Source organism: Gallus gallus, chromosome 20, assembly GCF_016699485.2.
Source record: "Gallus gallus isolate bGalGal1 chromosome 20, bGalGal1.mat.broiler.GRCg7b, whole genome shotgun sequence".
In the NCBI taxonomy this organism is placed as follows: domain Eukaryota; kingdom Metazoa; phylum Chordata; class Aves; order Galliformes; family Phasianidae; genus Gallus; species Gallus gallus.
This window is the reverse complement of record NC_052551.1, coordinates 9,935,038-9,956,903: the sequence shown is the minus strand read 5'-3', so window position 1 is coordinate 9,956,903 and position 21,866 is coordinate 9,935,038. Positions and strand designations below refer to the sequence as shown.

The following is a 21,866-nucleotide window of genomic DNA, read 5'->3' as shown; positions in this document are numbered from 1 at the left end:
CATCATTGCTAATTAACTGCCCCAGGGCCACCCTCTTTGTTGGCCGGGATGCCCAGGCCAGGCACAGGGGGCTGCTGAGGGGTGTGTGAGGGAGGACAGCTGCACGGACTCTGTTCTGGCTTTCAGGCCCCAAACCAAACAGCACAGAGCCAGGATAGGACCCAGCGCTCGTGGTTCCACAAGCAGAATGTGTGTTGCGCCAGCCTGAGCACTCGTGCCCCCCATAAATGCAGCCACCCCACAAACCCCGTGCAACCTGGGCCCCCGATGCACCCCGTGCAGCCATGTGCTCTGGGCGCCCCATGAACGGAGGTACCCCAGGAGCCCTGTGCACACCTGCAGCCTTTGGAAGACCCCAAAACTCATCGTGGGTGGTAACAAAGCTTTGGGCCCCATTTGGCGGACACCCTATAGATGTGGGTGGGGCAGTACAGCTGGGGTGGCCCCGTAGCTTTGGAGGAGCACTATGGCTTATGGGGAGTCCTCTATTGGGGGAAGGGGGCGTAACTTTGGGGGCAGCCCTACGGTTGACAGGGAACCCTACGGCTGATGGGGGGGCTCTGCAACTTTTAGGGTTCCCTGCGGGTTTTCTGGGAGGGGACTCCAACTCTGTAGAATTTGGGGGAGGGGGCAGCAAAACTTTGGGGGGAACTTTTAGGGGGAACCCTCCGATTTTTGGGGTTCAACTTTTGGGAGCACAACTTTACGAGGGGAGCGACTTTTTGGGGGGGGTAGGTACAACTTTTTGAGGGGTACAACTCTTGGTTGGGCCCCGTAGCTCTCAGCCCGTTGGCTTTTAGGCGTCCCTGCAACTTCGCAGCGCATTATCACGGGGCGGGGGCACCGCTTCGGGGGTCCCCTCCGACTTGGGGAGCCCGGGGCCGCCCCGAACCCGGAGGGGCGCGGGGGGACGACGGCGCTTTTCGGCCCCCCTCCCCCCGGTGCCGGTGCCGGCGGGGCGGGGCGGGGCGGCTCGAAGATGGCCGCGGCGGGGGCGGTGGTGGCGGCGGCGGGGCCGGTGCGCGGCGGGGCGGGGCGGGGCGCGGCGCGCCAAGTGGCAGCGCGGTTCAGCCAATCGGGAGCCACCCTCGCGGCGGCCGCGTTCCATCCCGCCACGGCGGAACCAATAGGAAAAAGCGGCGGGGCAGGGAGGGGGCGTGGCCACCGCCGACACCGGGCCGCGCGCCGGAGCGCTCCCCCCCGCGCCGGGCCCGGCCCCGCGGCCGCCGCCGCCCCGCATGGAGCCCGCGCCGCCGCCCGCCGCCTGCGCACTGCTGCTGCCGCCGCCCGCCGTCCGCCGCCGCCGCGCCCGCCGCCGCCTCCCGCCCGAGAACGACGCGGCCCCGCAGGTACCGGGGGGCGGCGGCGGATGACAGCGACAAAACTTTCCCCAGCGGTTGAATAGGGGTTGGGGGTGCGGCGGGGAGAGGGGAGGGGAACCCCCCGGTCCCGCTCCGCGTCCCTCCCCCCCCCCCTCCCGCCCCGCGGCCCCGGTGCTGTCCCGTTCTGCGGTGCCGCCCCCGGGAGGGAACCGCTGCTGCCCGCTGGCGGCCGCCCGGCGGACACGCCCCCCCCGGAGCCTCTGGCGGGAGCGGCCGGGGGGGGTCCGGTGACCCCGCGAACCGCCCTTTGGGTTCAACTGCGGCCCGGCTGGGTCCGAGGAAGATCCCGGCTGCAGCCCGACGAGTTTCCCGGTTGGCTCAGCTGGAGATAACAGCCCATTCCCAAATGGATCCCAAATGGATCCCAGCTGGTTCCCAAATGGGTCCCAACTGCATCACAGCCCTTAAGGATGTCCCAGGTGGGAAGGATGGGAGTGATCCCAACCGGCTCCCGGCTAGATCCCAGCCTTCGGGATCTCCCAAGTGAGGAGGGAGCCACTGCAGAGCACTGTGGGGATTCCTGTGGGATCCCGGTGCTCTGCTCCAAAGGGATCCGCTGCTTTGCTTTGGAGGATGCCAGCCCTGCCTGGATCTCCTTGGGATCCACCCTCAGAGGGATCCATTGGGTGCTGACACCCCACAGCGAGTGCTGGGGGAGATCCTGCTGGTTCCCGACCGCTTCCCAGATGGAAGATCTGCTTGGGATCCACTTGGGACACGCAGACAGCCGGATCCCACCGCACTCCGGCACTGCGCTGCCACCTCCTTCCCCACCTTAGAGACTGGGGGGGATCTCGTGGGGCTGCGATCCGCCAGCAGTGGGATCAGCCCCCCGACGGCCGCCGTCTCCCTGCAGGCGTTGCCTGGGCACGGCGCGGGGCTGCCGGCGGCGCGGGGCTGGCTGCGGCGCCTGGGGGAACCGCTGGGACTGCAGCCCCCCGAGCAGGAGGCGGTGCTGAGGGTGTTGGACGCGGGGTTGGAGCGGTGCCTGGCGCTGCACGCAGCCTGCATCCCCCTGCCGGGGCACAGGTATGGCCGGACGGGGGCGGGGATGGGGATGGGGATGGGGACGGGAACGGGAGCGGAGACGGGGCGGGGAGGGCGGTTATAAGGCCGGCAACGGGGGCGAGGATGGAGACGGAGACGGGGCGGGGTGGCGACGGGGCCGTGCTCTCCTCTCACCCGCGTGGATGAAGACGCGTGGGTTTCCCCAGCCCTCCCTCTCTGTGGACGCGGAGGCCATCGCTGCTCCCTGGGGGCTCCCAGCACAGCCCGCGGCCGTGGCACAGCGCCCGGTGCGTAACCGGAGCCGTCGGGGCGGGCGGCAGCTGCTTGGCACCGGCACCGGGACCGCCCGGCACTGCGCGGAGGCGCGAATTTGAACGGCTCCGCGCCGGGGGCGGTGGACAAAAAAATCCCCGCTTTGCTTTCTCAGTGCTTTTCCCAACCTCGGGGCCGGCAGAGCGACGGCAGAACCCCCCCACAGCCCTCCCCGGGGCTGTCCCGTTCTGTCCCGATGGAGCTTTGGGATGCGTTTGCAAAATGGCTTCTGCTGCTCCTGACCTCTCGCTCACATTTTATTTTATTTTTTGCTCTTTCTGTCAATTTTTTTTTTTTTTTTTTTAGTTTTTCTTATTTTTTTTTTCCACTCCAGGAAGTAGTTTGGCCCCAGCTGAGCTAAGCCTGGTTTCTCAGCTGCACGTGGCACCACGCAGGTGTCAGTGCCCACGGGGTTCCCGGTGCCGGTCCGTGTCCCCTCTGCAGCTTGTGGGGACCCTGGAGGGAGGTGGGGGGCACGGAGGGGTGGCGGTGTGGGGTCCCGGCCGTGCTCATCACAGCCCCTGTGTTCATGCTGGCAGGAAGCTCCCGGGCAAGGCAGGCATCGATGAAGTGATGGCAGCCGCGGTGCTCACCAGCCTCTCCAGCAGCCCGCTGGGGCTCGGCCACCCCCCGGCACCCCCCGGCCCGGGTAAGAGCAGACTGTGGGGACACTGCGCCCCTGTCCCTGGGTGCGTGGTGCGGACCTGACCTTCCTTGTCTGCAGCAGAGCTTGGCAGTGAGATCTGGAAGGAGACACCAGCCATGTCCTTCAGCTGCAGCAGCAGCAGCAACACCAGCGGGGAATGGAGCTGGGACCCCCCCAGTGACCGCTCCACCCCCTCCACCCCTTCGCCCCCACTCTCCAGCCATGACCCCAGTGCCTTCTTGCCCACCTTGCCGCCAGACAATGGCCCCGAGGAACCTGACAGCACCCACTTCATGTTTGGAGAGCCCATCCCGCGGAAGAGGAAGGTGGGATGGCAACGGGGACGGGGATGAGGTTGGGGATGAGTCTGATGGTGGGGTTGAGGCTGGAGATGATGGTGGGGATGCTGTGGGATTGGGGTCGGAGGCGGTGAGGCTGGGAATGGAGATGATTGTAAGGGTTGACAGCGCTTGAAGGTGAAGTACTCGGGTGGGTTTGGGTGGGGATGGGGTTGGGAGTGGGGTCGGGGGTGGGCTTGAGGTTAGAGCTGGGGATGGGGCTGATGGTGGGTTTGAGGATGAAGAGGGTGGTGGGGATGACGGTTGGGTTGGGAATGGCGTTGGGGATGGGAATGGCGATGGGGATGAGGACAGGGCTGGGGTTGCTGGCCTGACCCCACTCGCCCACAGAACTCCACCAAGGTGATGTTCAAGTGCTTGTGGAAGAGCTGCGGCAAAGTCCTCAGCAGCTCCTCAGGGATGCAGAAGCACATCCGAACCGCACACCTGGGGTAAGCGCCGGGGCGGCTCCCGGAGCCCCCAACCCTCCACGCCCCCACCGTGGGGCCACCCCCAACCCAACCCCGCTGCCCCACAGCCGCCAAGCCGACCTGGAGCAGAGTGATGGCGAGGAGGACTTCTACTACACGGAGCTGGACGTGGACGTGGACTCGCTGACGGATGGGCTCTCCAGCCTGACGCCCGTCTCGCCCACCTCCTCAGTGCCGCCCGCCTTCCCCGGCCCCGAGCTGCCGCCCTTCCCCAGCCCCGAGCCCCCTCTGGGCTCCCCCCGCAGCCCCCCGCCACCCCCCGGCCTCTGCCACGTCCACACCGACCACGCGTACCAGGTGAGGCTGGAGTGCTGCTCGGTGCTCGGGGTGCTGCGCGTGTCCGTGGCTGCTGACGTGGTGCCGTGTCCGCAGGGCTGCCCCGCAGGGCCCGCAGGTGGGGAGAAGCGGCCCCCGGGGCCCCCCGGGCCGAGGACGGCGGCGCTGCCCACCCCGGCGCTGCCCAAACCGCCCGCTGTGCCCAGGTGAGTTGGCGGCACGGCATCGCCGTCCCCTCTGCCCTCTCCCCCATCCCCGACGCCGCGGTGACGCAGCGCTGCCCCGCAGGAAGCCCCGGGGGGAGGCCAAGAAGTGCCGCAAGGTGTACGGCATGGAGAACCGGGAGCTGTGGTGCACGGCGTGCCGCTGGAAGAAGGCCTGCCAGCGCTTCCTCGACTGAGCCCCGCCGCCGTGCCCCCCCAGCTCTCCTTCTTGCACATTTTGCACTTGAGGTGCCTTCGCGCCCCCCCACCCCACACACACACACACACACACACACACACACACGCGCGCTCCCCCCGGGGCTGGACTCAGGGAACAGCCCCCACACTGTTGGGGGGAGGACTGTGGGGTGGGGGGGGGATCCATGCACAGCTGGGCCTGGCCCTGCCTTTATTCCCCCCCCCAGCTTTATGCACACAGCCCCCCCCGCGCCATCACAGAGCTTCCCCCCCCCTTTCTTTATCCTCGGAAAATAAGCTAACCCTCTCCGTGCCCCCCACCCCTTGCCTGCAGCCCATATCCCTGCTGGGGGGGCCGTGTGCTGCTGGGATAAGCTGTGCCTGGGGGGTGCAGGGGGGCAGGGGGGAGTTGCTGCCTGCCCTCGCCTTAACCAGGGGCTGACGGGCACACGCGCTGTGCCCCCCCTGCGCCCCGCGGGGGTTTTTACTCTTCGTAGCGTGTATTTCTCTCTATGTTTTGTACCTGGGGAGCAGCCGCTCCCGCCGGGGGCCGCGCTCCGGGAAGTGCCTGCAGAACGCGCCCATTTGCACTAAGCCAAACTGCACAAAGACCTTTTCTGGTTTGTTTTGTTTTGTTTATTATTTTTTTTTCCCTCCGTTTTTTTTTTTTCCTTTTTTTCCCCCCCTCTCCTTCGCGTGTTTTTATTTTTTAAATGAAATATATGAAAATTCCTATTTTTTAAATACTCCCCCCTCCCCACCCCCCCCCCCAACACACCCCCACTGGGCTGCAATGCCTTCAGCCCGGGGGGCTTTGGGGGCTTCTTGGCCTTTGTCCCTCTCCTGTCCCCTCCCCATCCCCGCGTCCCCTCCCCAGGCGCAGTCCCGCTCCCCTTTGCCTGGGATGTGGGGGTCCCCCCACGTTGGGTGCCCCCGGAATGGGGTTGGGGAGGTGCTGGGATGGGCCGGATCCATGAGAAAAATAAAAGATTTGGATTCTTTTTGTTTTTTAAAGGGTGACGCTGAGCTGCGTGGTGTGGGGTTGTGCTGTTGGGGATGGAGGTGGGGGGGGGGGGGGGGGGGGGTTCGGTTCTGGTGCAGCCCCCCAGGATGGCATCACCCCCAGCAGAGGGATCCTGCCCTGTCCTGCAGGATAAAGGCAGGGGAAGGGCTGATGGAGGGCTGGGAGGTGGACACAGAAACATCAGACGGAACGTTAGCAGCAGTTTCCCCAGTTTATTGAAAGGGATCGATTTCTGCACGTATGTCTACGCTAAGTCCCATCACAATGCATGTATAGTCAGAGGGCACAGCTCTGGGTGCCGGGCAGACAGAGACCACCACCAAAGGAAGGTCCTATCAGCTGAACTACAGCGACAGGGAAGCAGTACAACACAGCCACGTCCTCCGCTGACCTCTGAGACCAGAATCTCCTCCCCCGAAATATTAAACACATCTTCAATACAAACACAGGTTTTATAATAATTATTATAAAGTCAGTTATAATATAGAATATTCCCAGCAAAAGGAAATAATTCATCATCAGCATCATCTTCGGACGCCGTCCTCTTTCTGTTCAGCTTTACTTCTGCAGACAGGTTTAGAGCACGTTGAGAAATAAATAGAGATGGGAGCATACACACAGCACTCGTACTACGCAGAACTGGAAACGAAGGCAGGAACCCAAAACACAACGCGGGGCAACCGAAACGCACAGAGAACCATTCAGTATGGCTTTAGGAGTCGCGGGATGAGATAAAATAAGGTCATCTCGTTTGTAATATCGCAAGGATTCCAGTTTTTGCATTTGCGTGGAGTTCCCTTCCTAATGGCACTGGCACTTAGCGTGGATCAGAGGGCTCCGTTTGGGACACAGAGTGCATCCCCCATAGAGGAGCAGTGCTGGATGGCAGTGCTAACGCACTATGTTAGCCTTCCTGGGGAGCTTCCTTTTTGAATTCATTTTTCACCTCTTTCTTTTGCATCCTCAGCTCTGAGAGTGCACCCAATTGGCGCTGCTGGGGGACGTTGGGCTCAGTGTCCAAAAAGGAAAGGAAGGAAAAAATGGGAAACGTTTCCAAATAGGAAGCAAAGCTGAGGTCACCCCGGGCTCTGGGGGGTTCAGGGGGGGCTCCCAGCTCTTGTGGCGTGGGATGGAATGTTGCAGAAAGAAAGGGACGAGGGGTTGGGTGGACAGGTTCTGTTTTTAAATAGACTTCACATATAAAAGCCAAGCTACAGCCATCTGTAAGTACTGTATGCATTTGTCTACGCAGAAGTGGGGGCTGCGAGGGCCCCTCCTATGTACAGGGCCGACAATAAATACAGATCTGTGGGGGCTGAGAGCTGCCTGGCACGGGGCTGGGGCAGCTTTGGGGCCTTGAGGATGGGAGTGAAGGGTGATGGTAGAACACGGGGGTTGCTTTTGTCTGTTCAGACACGGCAGTGGGGCTCGACATGGAGCTGCAATGCAAAATGAAGGTTTGTACAGCTCAATGAAAATGTTTCCGTATGACCCCCCCATTGCAGCCCCTGTGCACACCGGGATGGATGAGCACTGATGGCAGCAGTTGGACACACGCACCCAATTCCCAACGTGCACCAATGCCGACAAACACACACAGATGGAACTGCATGGAACTGCAGAGAGCAGTGCTGGCAGCCAGCAGCCCCGACCCCGACGGAGTGGTTGGGGTGATGGTAGCACAAACCCTATTTTCTTGCTGTGCAGAACCATGCTTCCCATTGAAACCAACACCTGCAAGAACCTCCCTCCCCACCGAGATCGCCTTTCCCACCATCGGAGGATAATAAGTAGCACCTTGGAGTCATTTGGCTTTCGGCACCAGGTTGTCCTTTGTGGCAGGTTTCAAAGAGCATCGTCACAGACAGCGTAGAAAATTGCTCCGTAGTGAGGAACGAGTGAGGTCTGCAGCTTTGTTGGGGTTTTTTTTTGCCTTGTTTTTTTTTTTTCTTTTCTTATAAAAAGCACCAGAAGCAAAGAGGTGAAAGGTAACACGGACTTCTTCTCACCAATAAGACCCCTCAGTGCACTGCGTCGTCGTTTCCTTGGGGTTGGAAGAAGGCAGCGGTGCTCGATATGGACACGGAGCATCCAACCACTCGGAGCCACCCAAACCTTTCCGAGACACACCAGGAGAGAAACCTGGTTCTCATAAAAACATTTTATTTGCAAATTTACATGAAACCAGTGCAGCTGAGATTGAAGGTTTCCTTAATAGCTTTCACACCTACCAACGATGGACTGAAGCCCACCCGGGTGAGATCCCAGCAGGATTTTGGGTCTCCTCACCTCGGTGTCCTGTGGTTCACAGTTCATCCTTAAGGTCTCGCTTTTCCTACCGTTTGCATATATTTGTGAGAAAGGCAGCTGAGCAAAGGGAGAAAAGTGAAAATATCTGTGGAAAACGCCAACAGGTAGACAATTCCCTGTGTCCTTATAGCAAAGAGTTCATGAAAATGCCAGCACCCATCGGTGGGCGTGGAGACACAAGGCTGGAAGACAGGACACTGGTACGACGCCACTGGGTCCTAGAAACGCCATGATCTTTTTTGATGGTGATCCTTTTGGAAGCTAAAAATCTACTTTTATGACAAGAATTGTAAGGCTGCAATCCCACTTGCCTTTTGATCTATTTGGCTCGGTAAAAAAACAAACAATAAAAACCCTCTTTAAATAACTTGCAAAAGGCCTGCATCATTAGGGGAAGCCCTCGGAAACGTGCACCCATTCATTCCCACCACCGTTAGTTTGCAATTCCACTGCTGCCGGGATGTTAATACATAGAAAAAGATGTTAACCACCACCCAAAACCTACTTCGGATGCAACATCTCCTGGAGCTCAATGCAGGGTGGGATGGGGGCACGTGCCCATAGGATCCCCATGCAGGATCGAGGAGGAACAGCGGGCGGCGAGGCCGTGTTGCTAACACACATCCAAGTGGAACAGAGTAGGACTCGTTTAGAAAACACAAATAATTTTGCACACGTGGACGACAACAAGGCTATGTAGTTTTTCCGACATACTCCTTCCTCCCCCGCCCTCCCTCCCCCTACAAACAACAGAACGTGACAAAAGGATCCCTAAGAAATCCAGGTAAAATCCTTGTCGTTCTCCCCAGAGTTCTCCTGTGAGGAGTCGACGTCTTTGTCATCATCCAAAATCACGTCATCGTGCGCCATGCCTACGTCATCCTTCCATTTGATGTCATCGTCGTCTCCCATCTCCTCATCTCCCTCCACCTTGATGTCATCTGGGTCTTCCATATAGGATCCCTCTCCGGGGTACAGCTCTTCAGGGGACCCCTCGGCCCCGCTGGGCTCCAGGTGCCCGGCCATGCCGCGCCCCGAGCAGTCAGCGCAGACGCCGTGCCGGCGGGAGCCGTGCTTGATGCCCACGCTGGCTGCAGACATGAAGACCCGGTTGCACACCTTGCAGACGTACTTCTTGTCCTTGCTGTGCACCTGGGGGAGGGCATGAGCAGAAGGGTTAACAGTGACGGAGCTGGACTGAGGGCTGCGTGAGGGGTGCTCAGCTGCCCTTCTGCTAAACAAGACCACCACGGCTTTCATCGTGCAACTTAAACCCACCACAGTTAATTCTACTCTGTAACGCTGTAATGCAATGGGAAATCACATAATCACAGAATGGTTGGTTGGGAAGGGACCTTAAAGCCCATCCAGCTCCAACCGCTACCATGGACAGGGACAGCTCCCACAGACCAGGCTGCACAGGGCCATGGGCACCTCCAGGGATGGGGCACCCACAGTTCTGTGCCAGAGCTTCACTGCCCTCGGAATGAAGAATTTCCACCTAACATCTGAGCGAAATCTCCCCTCTCTCAGTTTAAAATCATTCCCCCTCGCCCTATCACTACCACACAATCTAGTTCTCACAATCCTTTTGAAAATGCCTTTGATCAAACTAGGAATATTTGAGAGGAACTTCCAGCTTGCAGCCACTCGGGATGCTGCAAGCAGAGCAGGAAGGAAGCTCTGCACACACAGAGCCATCACCTCCAACCAGAGCTGGATACCAGAGCTGGATACCCCCGGGCAGCACTTCTGCCAGACACTGCCTGCTCCTGCAGCTGGGAAGCACCGCTTACACCCTGTGACCACACAGAGGCACCATCCGAGATGCAAAGACTTCAGGAAGAAAACCCCGTGTTTACTTCGACCGTCCGACTCAAAGAAAACAGACATTTCTATTGAATTTACATTTTATATGAAGGCTATAAAAAAATTCTTTTTGATCTGAGCTAAACACAAAACTAAAATAGCCCCTTTTGTCTTTAGTTCTCGATTGAGGAACTGAAAGAAAAGAAAGTTTTTTTGTGTGCTAAACCTGTTTCCTTTTTCTATGTTATTTTTATAGAGCATTTTCCCTTGATGCCTATCAGCACTCATCTCTGCAGATTTACCAGAGAACTGACAATCAAGCCCAAAATGCAGTACGTAATGGAAATAAGATTACCAGACCAGCAAAGCACATGATCCCAGACGTTCAGCTTGCCACGAGCATTACCCCTTTGGTAGATAAGATCTTGGTGCCATTTGAACATAATCATAATCATAGAATACGAAAATGCCCCTTTTCAGAGCTCCCTTTCAGAAGGAGCGTGTTGGACAGCAGGACTGTCCATTTCCTGGAGTCTCACTGCAACACCCCTTGGGGAAATACTTCCCATTCAAATTCAGACAGAATTAAACCTTGTTGTGTGCTCCCCAGAACAAACAAACAAACAAAAAAAAAAACCCAACAAACCTAAGCAAATGTCTTTTTTTTTCCTCCATTGCACACCTTGGAGTCATTTATGGCTGACTGCAATGAAAACAAAGTGCTAATGTCAGCATTGCGCCTTTTTTTTTTGTTCAGGAATTTCTCCTTGGTACAAAAAATTTGTACCCAGCTGGTATTTTCTATCTAGCTTAATTTCCTACGTGAAGATGGTCTGAGGGAGAGATTTGGATAGGAACTCCTCTTCTGTGTGGATTCACAAACACTCTGATTCTGTTTTCATCTCCCCACATGTATAATAATAAAGCGAACCTGACCTGCAAGCTCCAAGTCAACGACCTAGAATGATTCCAGCAGAAGAAATGGAGACCTAACTCAATTCCAGTCCTGAAGTATATAATCAGTACAGCCTGTGGGCTGAGTTGCTGGGAAGGAGCACTGCAGAGAAGGAGCCAGGTATCCTGGTGGCCAACGGTTGACCATGAGTCAGCAGTGTGCCCTGGTGGCCAACAAGGCCAATGGCACCCTCGCATGTATTACAAAGAGCGTGGCCAGCAGGGCGTTCTGTGCCACCTGCTGTGGGGAACCTTCTTTAAATGATGTCCAGAGGTCCCTTCCAACCCCTCCAGTTCTGTGACTGTGACCTTTACACTGAACACAGCCCCCAGCCCTTACCAGCGTGTGCCTCTTCATGTGCTCCCGGCGCGTGAACTTCTTCCCACAGATCTCACAGGGGTAAGGCCGCTCTCCCGTGTGGGACCGCATGTGTCTCTTCAGGATGCACTGATGCATGGCAGAGAAGCTGCAGTAGGGGCACTTGAATTTCTTCCTGATCACTGTGAACTCGTTGACTGTAAGAGAGCAAGCAAAACGAACAGATTACTTTCAGAATGTCCCCTCGCGGTCAGTGTTCTGGTTCAGTGTTTCCCTGTTAGATCAGACCACTGTGAAATCACACTCTCACCCCTTCACCACCTGCAATTTTCTAAACCCACGTCCTTATACCGTATCATTGTAGCTGAGGGCTTTGAGCGCCTTCATCAGAGCAGCTTTTGAACGAGGCAGAACGCAAACACTGAGCAGCCCAACACGCACTGCCTGATGCTGGTTAAGGAGCAAACACAGCAGGCTGGCAACCTGTGGCAATGCTGATTTACTGTAGGGAATCATCCTAAATACCGGTATCTAAAACCCCAACACCTGTTTGCAGAGCACCAGCCAGCACACCCCAGCAGCAGCACCACGCTATGCTGGTATTTGGGGGCTGTAAGCAGGCCCCCTGTGTGTGCTCCAGTGCTATTTCAGTGGAAGTGCAATGACTACAGTTTATCCAGCAGAAACAAGAAGCCAGGACTATGTATGCTCCATTATCCAGCTTCCAGCTAGTGCTACCACAGGGCACAGATACAGAAATACAGAGGAACGCATCATGCCAAACTGCAGTGTGGCCCTGCTGAGCCTCCTTACAAGCCAGCTCTACATGTCTAAGGCTTTGATGGTCTTCTTCCCCCCCCCAGATCACATTATACTGAACTGGAAAATGATGAAATTTTATTTGAAGTCATTCTGACATTGTTGATTCTTTTCTTCTTGTCATCTCCTTAGGAGTGCACAGACAGCAGGCTCAGGGGACGCATCCAGCACTGACAGCCCAGGGGTCCAATTTGCCAGCAGAATGCACACAGCAGCTGTGTTGGTATTTCCTCCCCCAAACACAATGAAAGTGCAATATGCAAAATGCAGCAGGTGGAAACAGAGTGTTTGCTATTCCCCGAGGACATCCACCCACCATAAATTTGGGAGAGACCATCCACACAGATATGCCTTTAAATTTCTAAAATCCTTACAATCCTATTGCTTCCTATTCATATGTTAATTCTCACCCATTTTTGTCCTAATTATCACCGTTTCTCAAAGCAATCTATCGTTTACATAACAAGGCAGGAAGAAAAAAAGAAGGCAAATTGTAGTTAATCATCATAAGTACGCTGTATCATGTGTGCTAATGGATTTGTATAAATGACAGTGTGTAGGAAAGCAGAGGGAGTAAGGCATACACCACACCTGCCCTATAGGCGTGTAACACACGGAGCACTCAGCAGTGTTTCTGGGTGCTGAGATGCTCTGTCCCTACAGCAGATTTGACATACTCTGTGTAATTACCAGAGGCAAGGAGCCCACTGTCTCCTGCAGGAGAGGTCTTACGGAAGGTTCACAGCGATGGCACAAAGCTATTTGTGACAGATATGTTTCTGGTTTGATCTTGTAACCGTCTGTATTACAACAGCCACAAAAACATCTGTACTCCCCAGGATTGCTATAAACCCACTACCTGGCAGTCCAGACCAGGGAGGTGGGCTGTAAGCTGATAGAGCAGAGGCAGCAGAGGATGCGATGTGCAATCCTCACTGCACTTTGCAGCACGGCATGGCACACCCCACTGGTGCACCCGAGCAGCTTGCTTTACCCCACTTCAGAAAGAACCAACCCAGAGGTACCTGCAACCAGGGCCAGGATTACACAGCCAAGCACTTTGGAGAAGGGAACGCTGCAAAGTCCTCCACATCCTCCACCACCAGACTGCACCTCAATGACCAGATGCCCTATGGGGTTTACCACGACTATCAATCATCCATTTTACGGCTGAGCTACCACAAAAGCTTACAAGGCAGCTGCAAGGATCAGGTGCCAGCCCACATGGGCAGCACACTGCTCTCACAGCAGTCCTGGAGATGCACAGCTTGCTTGTGCAACCATAGCAGTGTCACAGAATCACAGAGGTTGGAAAAGAGCTCTGAGATCCCCAAGTTCAACCAAACCCACCTCACCATGCCCACTGTCCACGTCCCTCAGTGCCACATCTCCATGGCTCTGGAACACCTCCACGGACAGTGATCCTACCACTCCCCTGGGCAGCTGTGCCACTGCATCACTGCTCTTTGGCAGCCTTAGTTTTATTGAACTAATTGTCACCAAAGAGTTTTGGATCTTTTTACACACCTGAAAAATAACAGCATTGTTGGAAAAATAACCATATCAGAAGAGTTTGCTATGCAAACCCAGTGGGTGATACCCTATGGAAGACCTCCATGCTGAAGGCAGGAAGGCAAAGTGCAATACCACTGAAACTGCTGCTGGAGCTAAAGAGCTGGAAGACTGCAAGGAAACAGCTCTGTGCTGAATGAGGCTCTCAGACAATCTGTGAGCGTTTTCATGTGCAGTTACAACCTACAAGTAGTTGACTCTGCCAATATTTTTAATTAAGAAACTCTCCATTGGACAATCAGATATTGTCTATCAGGAGCACACACGTCAGTATGACACGTCTCACATCACATCCAGGGGGACTGTGACGGGGTTTCCAACACCACCTTTTGTCCTTTGGACACACCAGACTTCTGACTGATATTACACTGGGATAACATTTGCACAGAGACACACGAAGAACCAGCAGGAAATGCCACTATCCCCACGTGAACAGAACTCTCACTGCAATCCTCTGCAGTCACAAAACAAGGGTTACAGTAGGATTTCCACCTTCCACTAACAACCACTCCTGGTTTTCTATGTGCACCGCCACTGTGACCTTCTACACAAATCCTCCTCAAGTGCCAAAGCATACATTCAATCTTGGCTAACATAAATTATATTACGTAAATTAGCTGGAAAATTTGCACAACCCCAGGAAGCTCCAGCCATACCCAGGTATATTTTCTAAGAACTCCTAAAAACTCAAAAATGGTATCAAGTATTCAAGTGTACCAACGCTGCGGCAATTTTCAAGCCCCAGACAGTATTTCCCCTCTCCTTCAGAGGGCAGAACCTCAGACCTGACACCTCACAGTGCTGAGCAGCCCTGTGCTCACACAGCTCCTCATTTCAAGCTGAAAGACCCCGAAATGCTCAAACTGTACCACGGACAGAGCATGGGACCAGAACACAGAACACTGAATTCTGCCATTAATTCCACTGCTAACGTGCTCACAGGCTTAGGGATGCTATTTTCTCAGGAAAACATCACCGTTTCTTTTATAAAGCACTTTGAGATCCACTGCTGCATAAAGTTAAAGACAAGTACACAGGATATCACACCACTGAGGCATCCAAAGTGCCACGATGTAGACCGACCAAGGATATGTTCACACCAGCATTGCACCACGGTGCAGTTACACGGTATCTGGCACCAGCACCCAACCTGGTCAGTTTCGAGGAGTTAATCCCCAACCTTACACCTGTTGTAAGGAAACCATTTGTTTTCCTAGCTCAGAAGCAAGGCCCAGCACACACGGCGGCCGGGCAGCACACCTTGGCATGGCGAGCGAGGTTCTTCTGTGTGCCCAAGCCCTTGCCACAGAGGAGACACACAAAAGCGCGCTCGATCGAGTGCACAGACACAAGGTGCCAGGTTAAGTCTGTCTTGTCACGAAACAGCTTGGTGCAGCTAGGACATTGCATCTTCTTACAGTTGAAGTGGATGGTCTTCTCGTGGCGGTCCATGTTGGACTTGAGCGTGAAGCTGGCGGGGCACTGGGCGCACTGGAAGCGGCTGGGAGGCACGGTGCCCAGCAGGCCGGGCCGTGTGCGGGCGTCCAGAGGGAGCAGGAGGGAGAGGGCAGCCTCATGCTGGTAGATGTGCACGTGGATGTGCTCCTGCAGCTCCTCGGCACGCTCAAAGACCCTCCTGCAGAAGCCGCAGGTCAGTCCCTTGGGCAGGGCTGGGTCTGAGAATAGGCCGTCGTGGGTTACATCCGTGTCTTCCGACCTCAAACACACATCTGAAATAGAAACAGACACACGTGTGTACAAATCACTGCTGTTGGGTTAAAATAACGGTCGCTTCTAAAGCATTTTTGCTCTCTACTTACCAGAGTCAGAGTTATCAAATGGCCAAAGTGCTAGAAACCCATCGTAAGCGGCCTGCGAATGGAAAGCACGCTCAGGTTATGGCATGCCTGTAAAGCACCCATCCTCAGTGCTCAGCCCCAGCTGGGTGGAACGAGGTGGTCTGTAAGGCTGTTCTGTCATTCCGTGCTGTGCTCAGGCCCCATGCCCACAGATCACCACTCGTCCTGCCCACATCACCACCTGTACAAAGCTCCCTTTGTCACAGCTAGGTCACCAGGCAGTGCTCTGTGGGGCTGCTGGTTAGGGCAGCCACCAACGTGCCTATTTCAAGCAGTAACTGAGTTCTCGGTGTCCCTCAGCACCTGTAGCTCGCACTCAGACCAGTGGCAGACCCAGGGCACATTGCCACCAAATACAAAAGAAGTGGAAAGTTTTCCCTTTGCCCCACACAGCCACCTTTCCTTCCACATAGCAAAGCCTATGCAAAACTCGCTTCCCCTTACGCAACGCTCCCTGGCATTGCTAATCCACGTTATAAATAAAAGCTCATTTTTTTTCCTGTTTGCAGTGTGGCAGATGGTGGCCCGGCACGGGGCCATGCGGCAGGGCTGCAGGCTGAACCCCCAGCTCCTGTGCTCCGCTCTGCATGGGGAAAGCCAGGCTGCCACTGCATGGGTAGTGCCAAACTACAGAAACTGAGAAATGCTTCAGAAAGGTAAGGTGCCCCATCCCTGGAGGTGCCCGAGGACAGGCTAGACAGGGCCCTGGGCAGCCTGAGCTGATGGGGGGCAACCAGCCCACGCAGGGGTTGGGAGGGCTGTAAGGTCCATTCCAACCCAACCGTAATGTGATTCTATAATTTTTAAGCATCATTCCAACTCAACTGTTCTGTTATACTATGGCCATTTGCTTCTAACTGTATTTAGATCATTGCAAGAAGCCCAACGTTCAAACCACCAGAAATGGGCAGCAGAGAACCGGGAGCTCAGCTACCTTTACACCATCATTAATGGAAAAGTATGAATAGCTTCTTGAATGCACACTGAGGTTAGGAAGAAGGTGGGATATCAGGACAGCATCAGCTCTGGCCCTAACAGACCTCTAGCTTTAAAATGACCTCTATTTATTTAGAACAGCTAAGATATTGGTGGTATATTGGCTTCTTGCAGTGATCTAAGCGGCCAGGGTCACCGTCCCTGGAGGTGTTCAAGCACCATGGAGATGTGGCACTGAGTGACATGGTCAGTGGTCATGGTGGGATGGTTTGGGGTTAGACTTGGGGATCTTGGAGCTCTTTTCCAACCTTTATGATTCTGTGATTCTATAACATGGTCTTTCAAAGCACTCCTGACTGGGGGTAATTGGATTCAATCGACACCTTTGCCTTTCTCCCCATGATCTTACCTGGGTGGAGGAGGGCAGCTCTCCTTTCGCGGTGGCTTCTGGTGACATGTCACCAGAGGAGCAGCTGGCGGGGGGGCTCTGAGTGGCAAGGTGTGCTGCAGGCAGCGGGGGGGACGCAGCTTCCACTTTGCCATCACATTCGCCCCTGGAACGACTCCAGTTGGTGCCAGGCCCTGGGGAACACAGGAAACGAATCTCACCCGCGTGCACCAGCACCAGCTCAGAGCAGGGACGGGCAGAGACCTCCTGGCACTGGGGGCTCCGCTGGCGGATGGGCACAGCTCCTGGGGAGCACCACTGCCAACACAGCACTGGAGCTTCACAGAACGCACACACAGGTGTGGGTGTCACGGAGGTTCCGTGGAAATGGACGCCGGAGCTTTGGAGCTCAAAATTTGAGCTTATTTAACACAGCCTCGATCTCAAAGTGCTTTATAAAAGACGGAAGAATATAGATATATATGGCTTTGACACTATTCCTAGCAAGCAGGAAGTCCCAACAGTTGTACAAAGCGATTCAATCACATCTGACAGCTGTTACATTCCAAAAACCGGCTGTAGTTGAGCAGGAAACCATTGCTGCTGTGATGGAAGCACAGCCACCCACTGTACCTCAGCAGCCAACGGTACACAACATCCCCAAAGCTGCACCAGTAAAGAGAAACCCATCCAGAAATGAGGACTGCATAACGAAGACCGGTGTACATCACAACTAGTTGACCAGCAGCCAACACCTTGACTGTACCACAGTCATGATGCATTGGGCTGGTCATTTCTTTGTTATTATTTTTTTTGGATGAGCAAGTAGGGAAAGTCAGAAGCAAGCACTGCACAGAAGTAAATCCATATCTAAAGCACTATGCCCTAAAGGCTTTCCATTTCCAACACAGAAGCGTACGAACAGAACTTTTGTGCACACAAGAGCTGCACTCCTTAATGCAGCAATGAACAGCAGAGCTGACGCTGTGCTGGAGCACAATGCTCTGATCTGGGCCACAATGGGGCATTCAAGTAAAACTGCACAAAGGTTTCTAAATCTGAACAACCCCAAACTTTTATTATTATTATTATTATTATTATTATTATTGAATAAATCAGCTCTCAAACAACACAACGCAACGGCACCAGCGTGATTTTTCAAACAATCACTGATGTTTATTTGGGTTTAACTAGTGTAAATAAGACGAGAGGAGAAACCCCTATGAACGACCCACCCTTTGGACGTGAGAAATGAATTTGTTTTGTCCCGTTCTGACCAGCATGGTGAGAAACCATTTTCCGCTTACAAATTTCCATTCGTTGAATTTTAATGAAAAGTATTTTCACTTTTAAATAGGGGATGAAGTGCTCCCCTTTTGCCAGCTCTGCACAGGGATGCACTGGGTTAGCAGTGTTATGTGAGCACAGCGTTCCCTGGCAGCTGGACAGCATGCTGCTGTGGGAAACAGAGAGGAAAGGTTATCACATCTCATCTACAATTACACCCATTCTCCCCTAAATCTTGTTTTCCCCCCGTTCTAAAATTCCACACCAAACTGAATGCCTTTAATTCCCATTTGGGAAACTGACCGCTGTGCAAAATGTATTCCTTTAACACGTCGTGCAAGTATAAATTATTGGCTCCAACGAACTGCTAACTAAAAATAAAGCATTAGCTGGTTTGCCCAAAAGAAAAGAGCTCTGTGTGCCATGCAATCGCTCGGACAACAAGCTCCATAGGAATTGCTTCTATAAACAGTTTCAGTTGCAAAAGGGTAAACAGGAAAAGCCAAACTTAGACCCACAAAGCAGCGTGCAGTGTACTGCTCTGGAGGGTGGGAGCTGCTCCTTGGGGCAGTCCAACCCAACCACCCCCAATCTGAAATGCTTCCTTTTAGAAGAAAAAACAAAACTAAGGAGAAAACAAAGATGTAAATTAACCAACTTATTCCCTAAAGCGTACTAAAATTCTTGATCTTTGGATTATACTTGGCAAGAACATCTAAAAGCATCCAACTAAAGCCTTTGAGATTTTGTAGCCGTGGTGTAACTACACGTAACAACGCTACCAAAGTTCAGCATTGTCCCACCAAGGAGCTCCAGCACTGCTGAAGCTGCAAAGTGGTAAAGAATAACCAACAGCCCCAAAACCATGTAAAGAAGGGGAAAGCTGAACCTCTTTGAGCATCTCACCAGAAGAACAGCCCCAAACCAAGCCATGCAGGTTCAGTAACTAGCAATACCCAAGAAGACATCAGTGCTGCCCATAAATAACTCACACATATTCCTTTCTCTAAAACCTCCACATTGAGGTTTCTGACTGCACAGTAGCAGTCAATCTCAAGCGTGTGCCATGAATACCACAAACACGGAGAGCCACTCAGCCACCCACCCATCCATCCGCCCAACCAACCATACAGCCATCCATCCAGTCACCCTATCAGCCACCCAACCATCCATCCATCCACCCACCCACCCAACCACACCAGCCATTCACCCATCTATCCATTCAGCCATTCACTCAGCCAACCAACCACCCATTCATGCCACCTGGACAACAAGATACAGGAACATTCCCTCCTGCTTTTAACTGAGTTTGAGTTGGTTGACTTGAGAAACACTGTACTTCAGCCTGACTGTATCACAGCAGTACAGTGACGCTCCTTTAGATGCAGACAAAATCGCTCCTCACATCCCGTGCCTCATTTTCCACTTACATAACATTCAGTAATTTCACACCTCGTATATCAGAACAATATACAGTGAATTAGGTAAAAAAAGAACATGAGTAAAACGAAAACCTTGGGATATCCTCTATTAACTTTTACAGCAGTGTGAACTACGTGGAAGTGAAATTCAAACTTGAAATGTACGGAGTAACTTTTGAGATTGGTGTCCCCTTAGGACGGCCCATCGGCACGTTCAGCGTGCACTGTGTGCTCCTCTGGCTCTGCACCGCAACTCAGGCTGCTCCTACAGAAAAGAAAGATCAGTGTTCAAGCTGCTGTGTGAGTCAGCTCCTCACTGCGTCAGTGCGTAGGGAAACACAAAGACAACGCAGTGAGAGCAGTTAAGATCAGAAATAGGTTTTTTAAACTCAGGAGAGATTAATCACTTAGAAGTTCTGGAGATTGGTGTGCTTGCTTTTGCAATCAGACAGATGAAGATGGCCACATACAGTGCTGAATCTCACTCACTGTGCTCCTGCTCCCCCTCCCTTTTTTTTTTTGGGAGGGTATAACCCATATGACTCAATATCCACAAATTGTGTCTGACAAAAAGCATCAGAAACACCCACAAAACAAGCACCAACCCAGCCTGTGTTTTAGGCTTCCTACACTCTTATCATTTGCTTTACGTATTCATATTGTATTCAAGAAGGACCACTTAAAAACAAGACAGTGGCATCAGAACAACTTCAAGTGATTAACAGAAGTAGATGTCTGTGATCTGAATAATGTAAGAAATACAAAAAAGCCCTGAACCAGCCACAGCCGTATCGACTGCTGCCACAGAGCTGCAGAAACAGCCAGCAGTTCATCTCTTTGTCTTAAGCAATTCATTTACAGAAAGATGAGATAATTAAAGCTGAGGTGAATGGAATCCAAGTACCAATTAAGGGACCGGAAACCACGGCGTGGAGGGGACCCTCCCGAGTCCATCAGGATTCCCCCCACTTCTAAACCCATCCGGGTTTGTTCAGACCCAGCTGGTTTCCTGCCTACCCCACTCCTCAGCTGGTGAGGGAATCTCTAGCTTCTCGTCCGAAGTTATGACTGGTTTGCATGACCGGTTTGTACTCATTTATCTTTCAGCCAAGCAGTCCTTCAGCTTCTGAGGAAAACCTAAAATGTTCCAACCAAAAGCAAGATGACAGATGGAAAGTGGTCCCATTATCACTCCACTTCATCATGACAGAAGATGAAGCCACCGATTCCAGCTGCCATCAATCACAGCCCCCAGCACCACGCATCGACCACAGCAGCCCTACAGCAGCCACACACTGCACAGCCCTGCCACCAGCCCGCAGGACGCCCAGCAGCCTACCTGCAACCTTCTATATCTGGCTTAATTGGAGTTAGTCACCAAACTACTGCAGGAGTAACAGGAACGTTGCGTTAGCAATTTCCCCCAGACATTTGAACAGCACAATAAGGTACAAAACCTTTATTTTCTTTCTAAATTCAGACATGGGAAAGGAAAAGAGGTTCCAAGACTGACATCGCGTAGTCCAGTTATTTCCCTTTATCGTACACCCAAGCAATCACCGAAGTTATCCTTTTCTTTGTCACTGAGGAAAGTCAAAATACAACAGATATCTGAAGTGAATTTTCATGCCACTTAATTGGTCCATTTTCTCTGTATAGATTAAAACACTTCTTCTGCTGGAAGCTAACAAATAGTACTCAGGCACTCACAGCTCGCTCTGTGTTATGTCACATCCTATCTTTTGAAAGCATTATTAAAATAGAGCATTAACATCTTCTCTTTGTGCAGAGAATCCACCTACTTTACAATAGCAAGGAAGAAAACACAGAAGTACACCAGGAGATGCGCTGAGCACAGACTGGTACAAGTCGGCTGTCCCCAACAAACCACCCACAGAGAGCCACTCATTGCACAAGTGTCACAGAACAATTAGGGGCTGCTCATGGCTTACAGGTCCAGCCATAAACAGCAGAAAGCAAGGACTGCATCATCTACAAAACCAGAGCTGCTTTTACGAGAAGGGGAGCAACATTCTGCTCTCAGCATGAGTCAGTTTGGGATTCGAACCACTTCCAGCTCCAGAAGGACCCCAGCACTTTGTGCTTTGCTGCTAAACCAGGGTTTTGCTAACAAGAACAACAGACGTTTGACAACAGGAGCTCCACGCACGCCCCACACGCCTTCCTCTCACAGAGTCAGCAGTCAGCATTTAAGTTGGATTGATACCAGCCACAGGCTTCCAAATGTCACGGCAAGTGCGATTAAGCAGAGCTCAGTACCGGATGCAAACACAACAGCAGTAACAAACAGGAC

The 21,866-nt window shown here is 53.4% G+C and overlaps 2 protein-coding genes across 13 annotated transcripts in view; one reads left to right on the top strand and one right to left on the bottom strand.

Annotated features, from left to right (window-relative positions):
• Positions 1 to 302: 302 nt before the first annotated feature.
• Positions 303 to 5,868, top strand: SLC2A4RG (SLC2A4 regulator). Its single transcript, XM_046902896.1, has 10 exons — positions 303 to 312; positions 801 to 1,018; positions 1,131 to 1,349; positions 2,239 to 2,411; positions 3,242 to 3,351; positions 3,427 to 3,674; positions 4,038 to 4,138; positions 4,225 to 4,474; positions 4,550 to 4,659; positions 4,742 to 5,868. Exons 1-10 carry the CDS (start codon positions 303 to 305, stop codon positions 4,851 to 4,853), a joined length of 1,551 nt encoding a protein of 516 aa, XP_046758852.1. The 3' UTR covers positions 4,854 to 5,868.
• Positions 5,869 to 6,070: 202 nt separating this feature from the next.
• Positions 6,071 to 21,866, bottom strand: part of ZBTB46 (zinc finger and BTB domain containing 46) — a 39,419-nt gene continuing 23,623 nt past the window's right edge. For 9 of the 12 annotated variants that reach the window (XM_046903032.1, XM_015296608.4, XM_046903033.1 and 6 more), the window contains 5 exons: positions 16,866 to 17,038; positions 15,482 to 15,533; positions 15,080 to 15,391; positions 11,292 to 11,467; positions 6,071 to 9,340 (listed from right to left, as the gene is read on the bottom strand). In XM_046903032.1, the coding sequence (XP_046758988.1) occupies positions 8,960 to 9,340; positions 11,292 to 11,467; positions 15,080 to 15,391; positions 15,482 to 15,533; positions 16,866 to 17,038 (1,094 nt within the window). In that variant the 3' untranslated portion in view covers positions 6,071 to 8,959. The remainder of the gene's footprint in view (positions 9,341 to 11,291; positions 11,468 to 15,079; positions 15,392 to 15,481; positions 15,534 to 16,865; positions 17,039 to 21,866) is intronic. The other 3 variants (XM_046903035.1, XM_015296613.4, XM_040650965.2) reach the window with 1 other exon arrangement.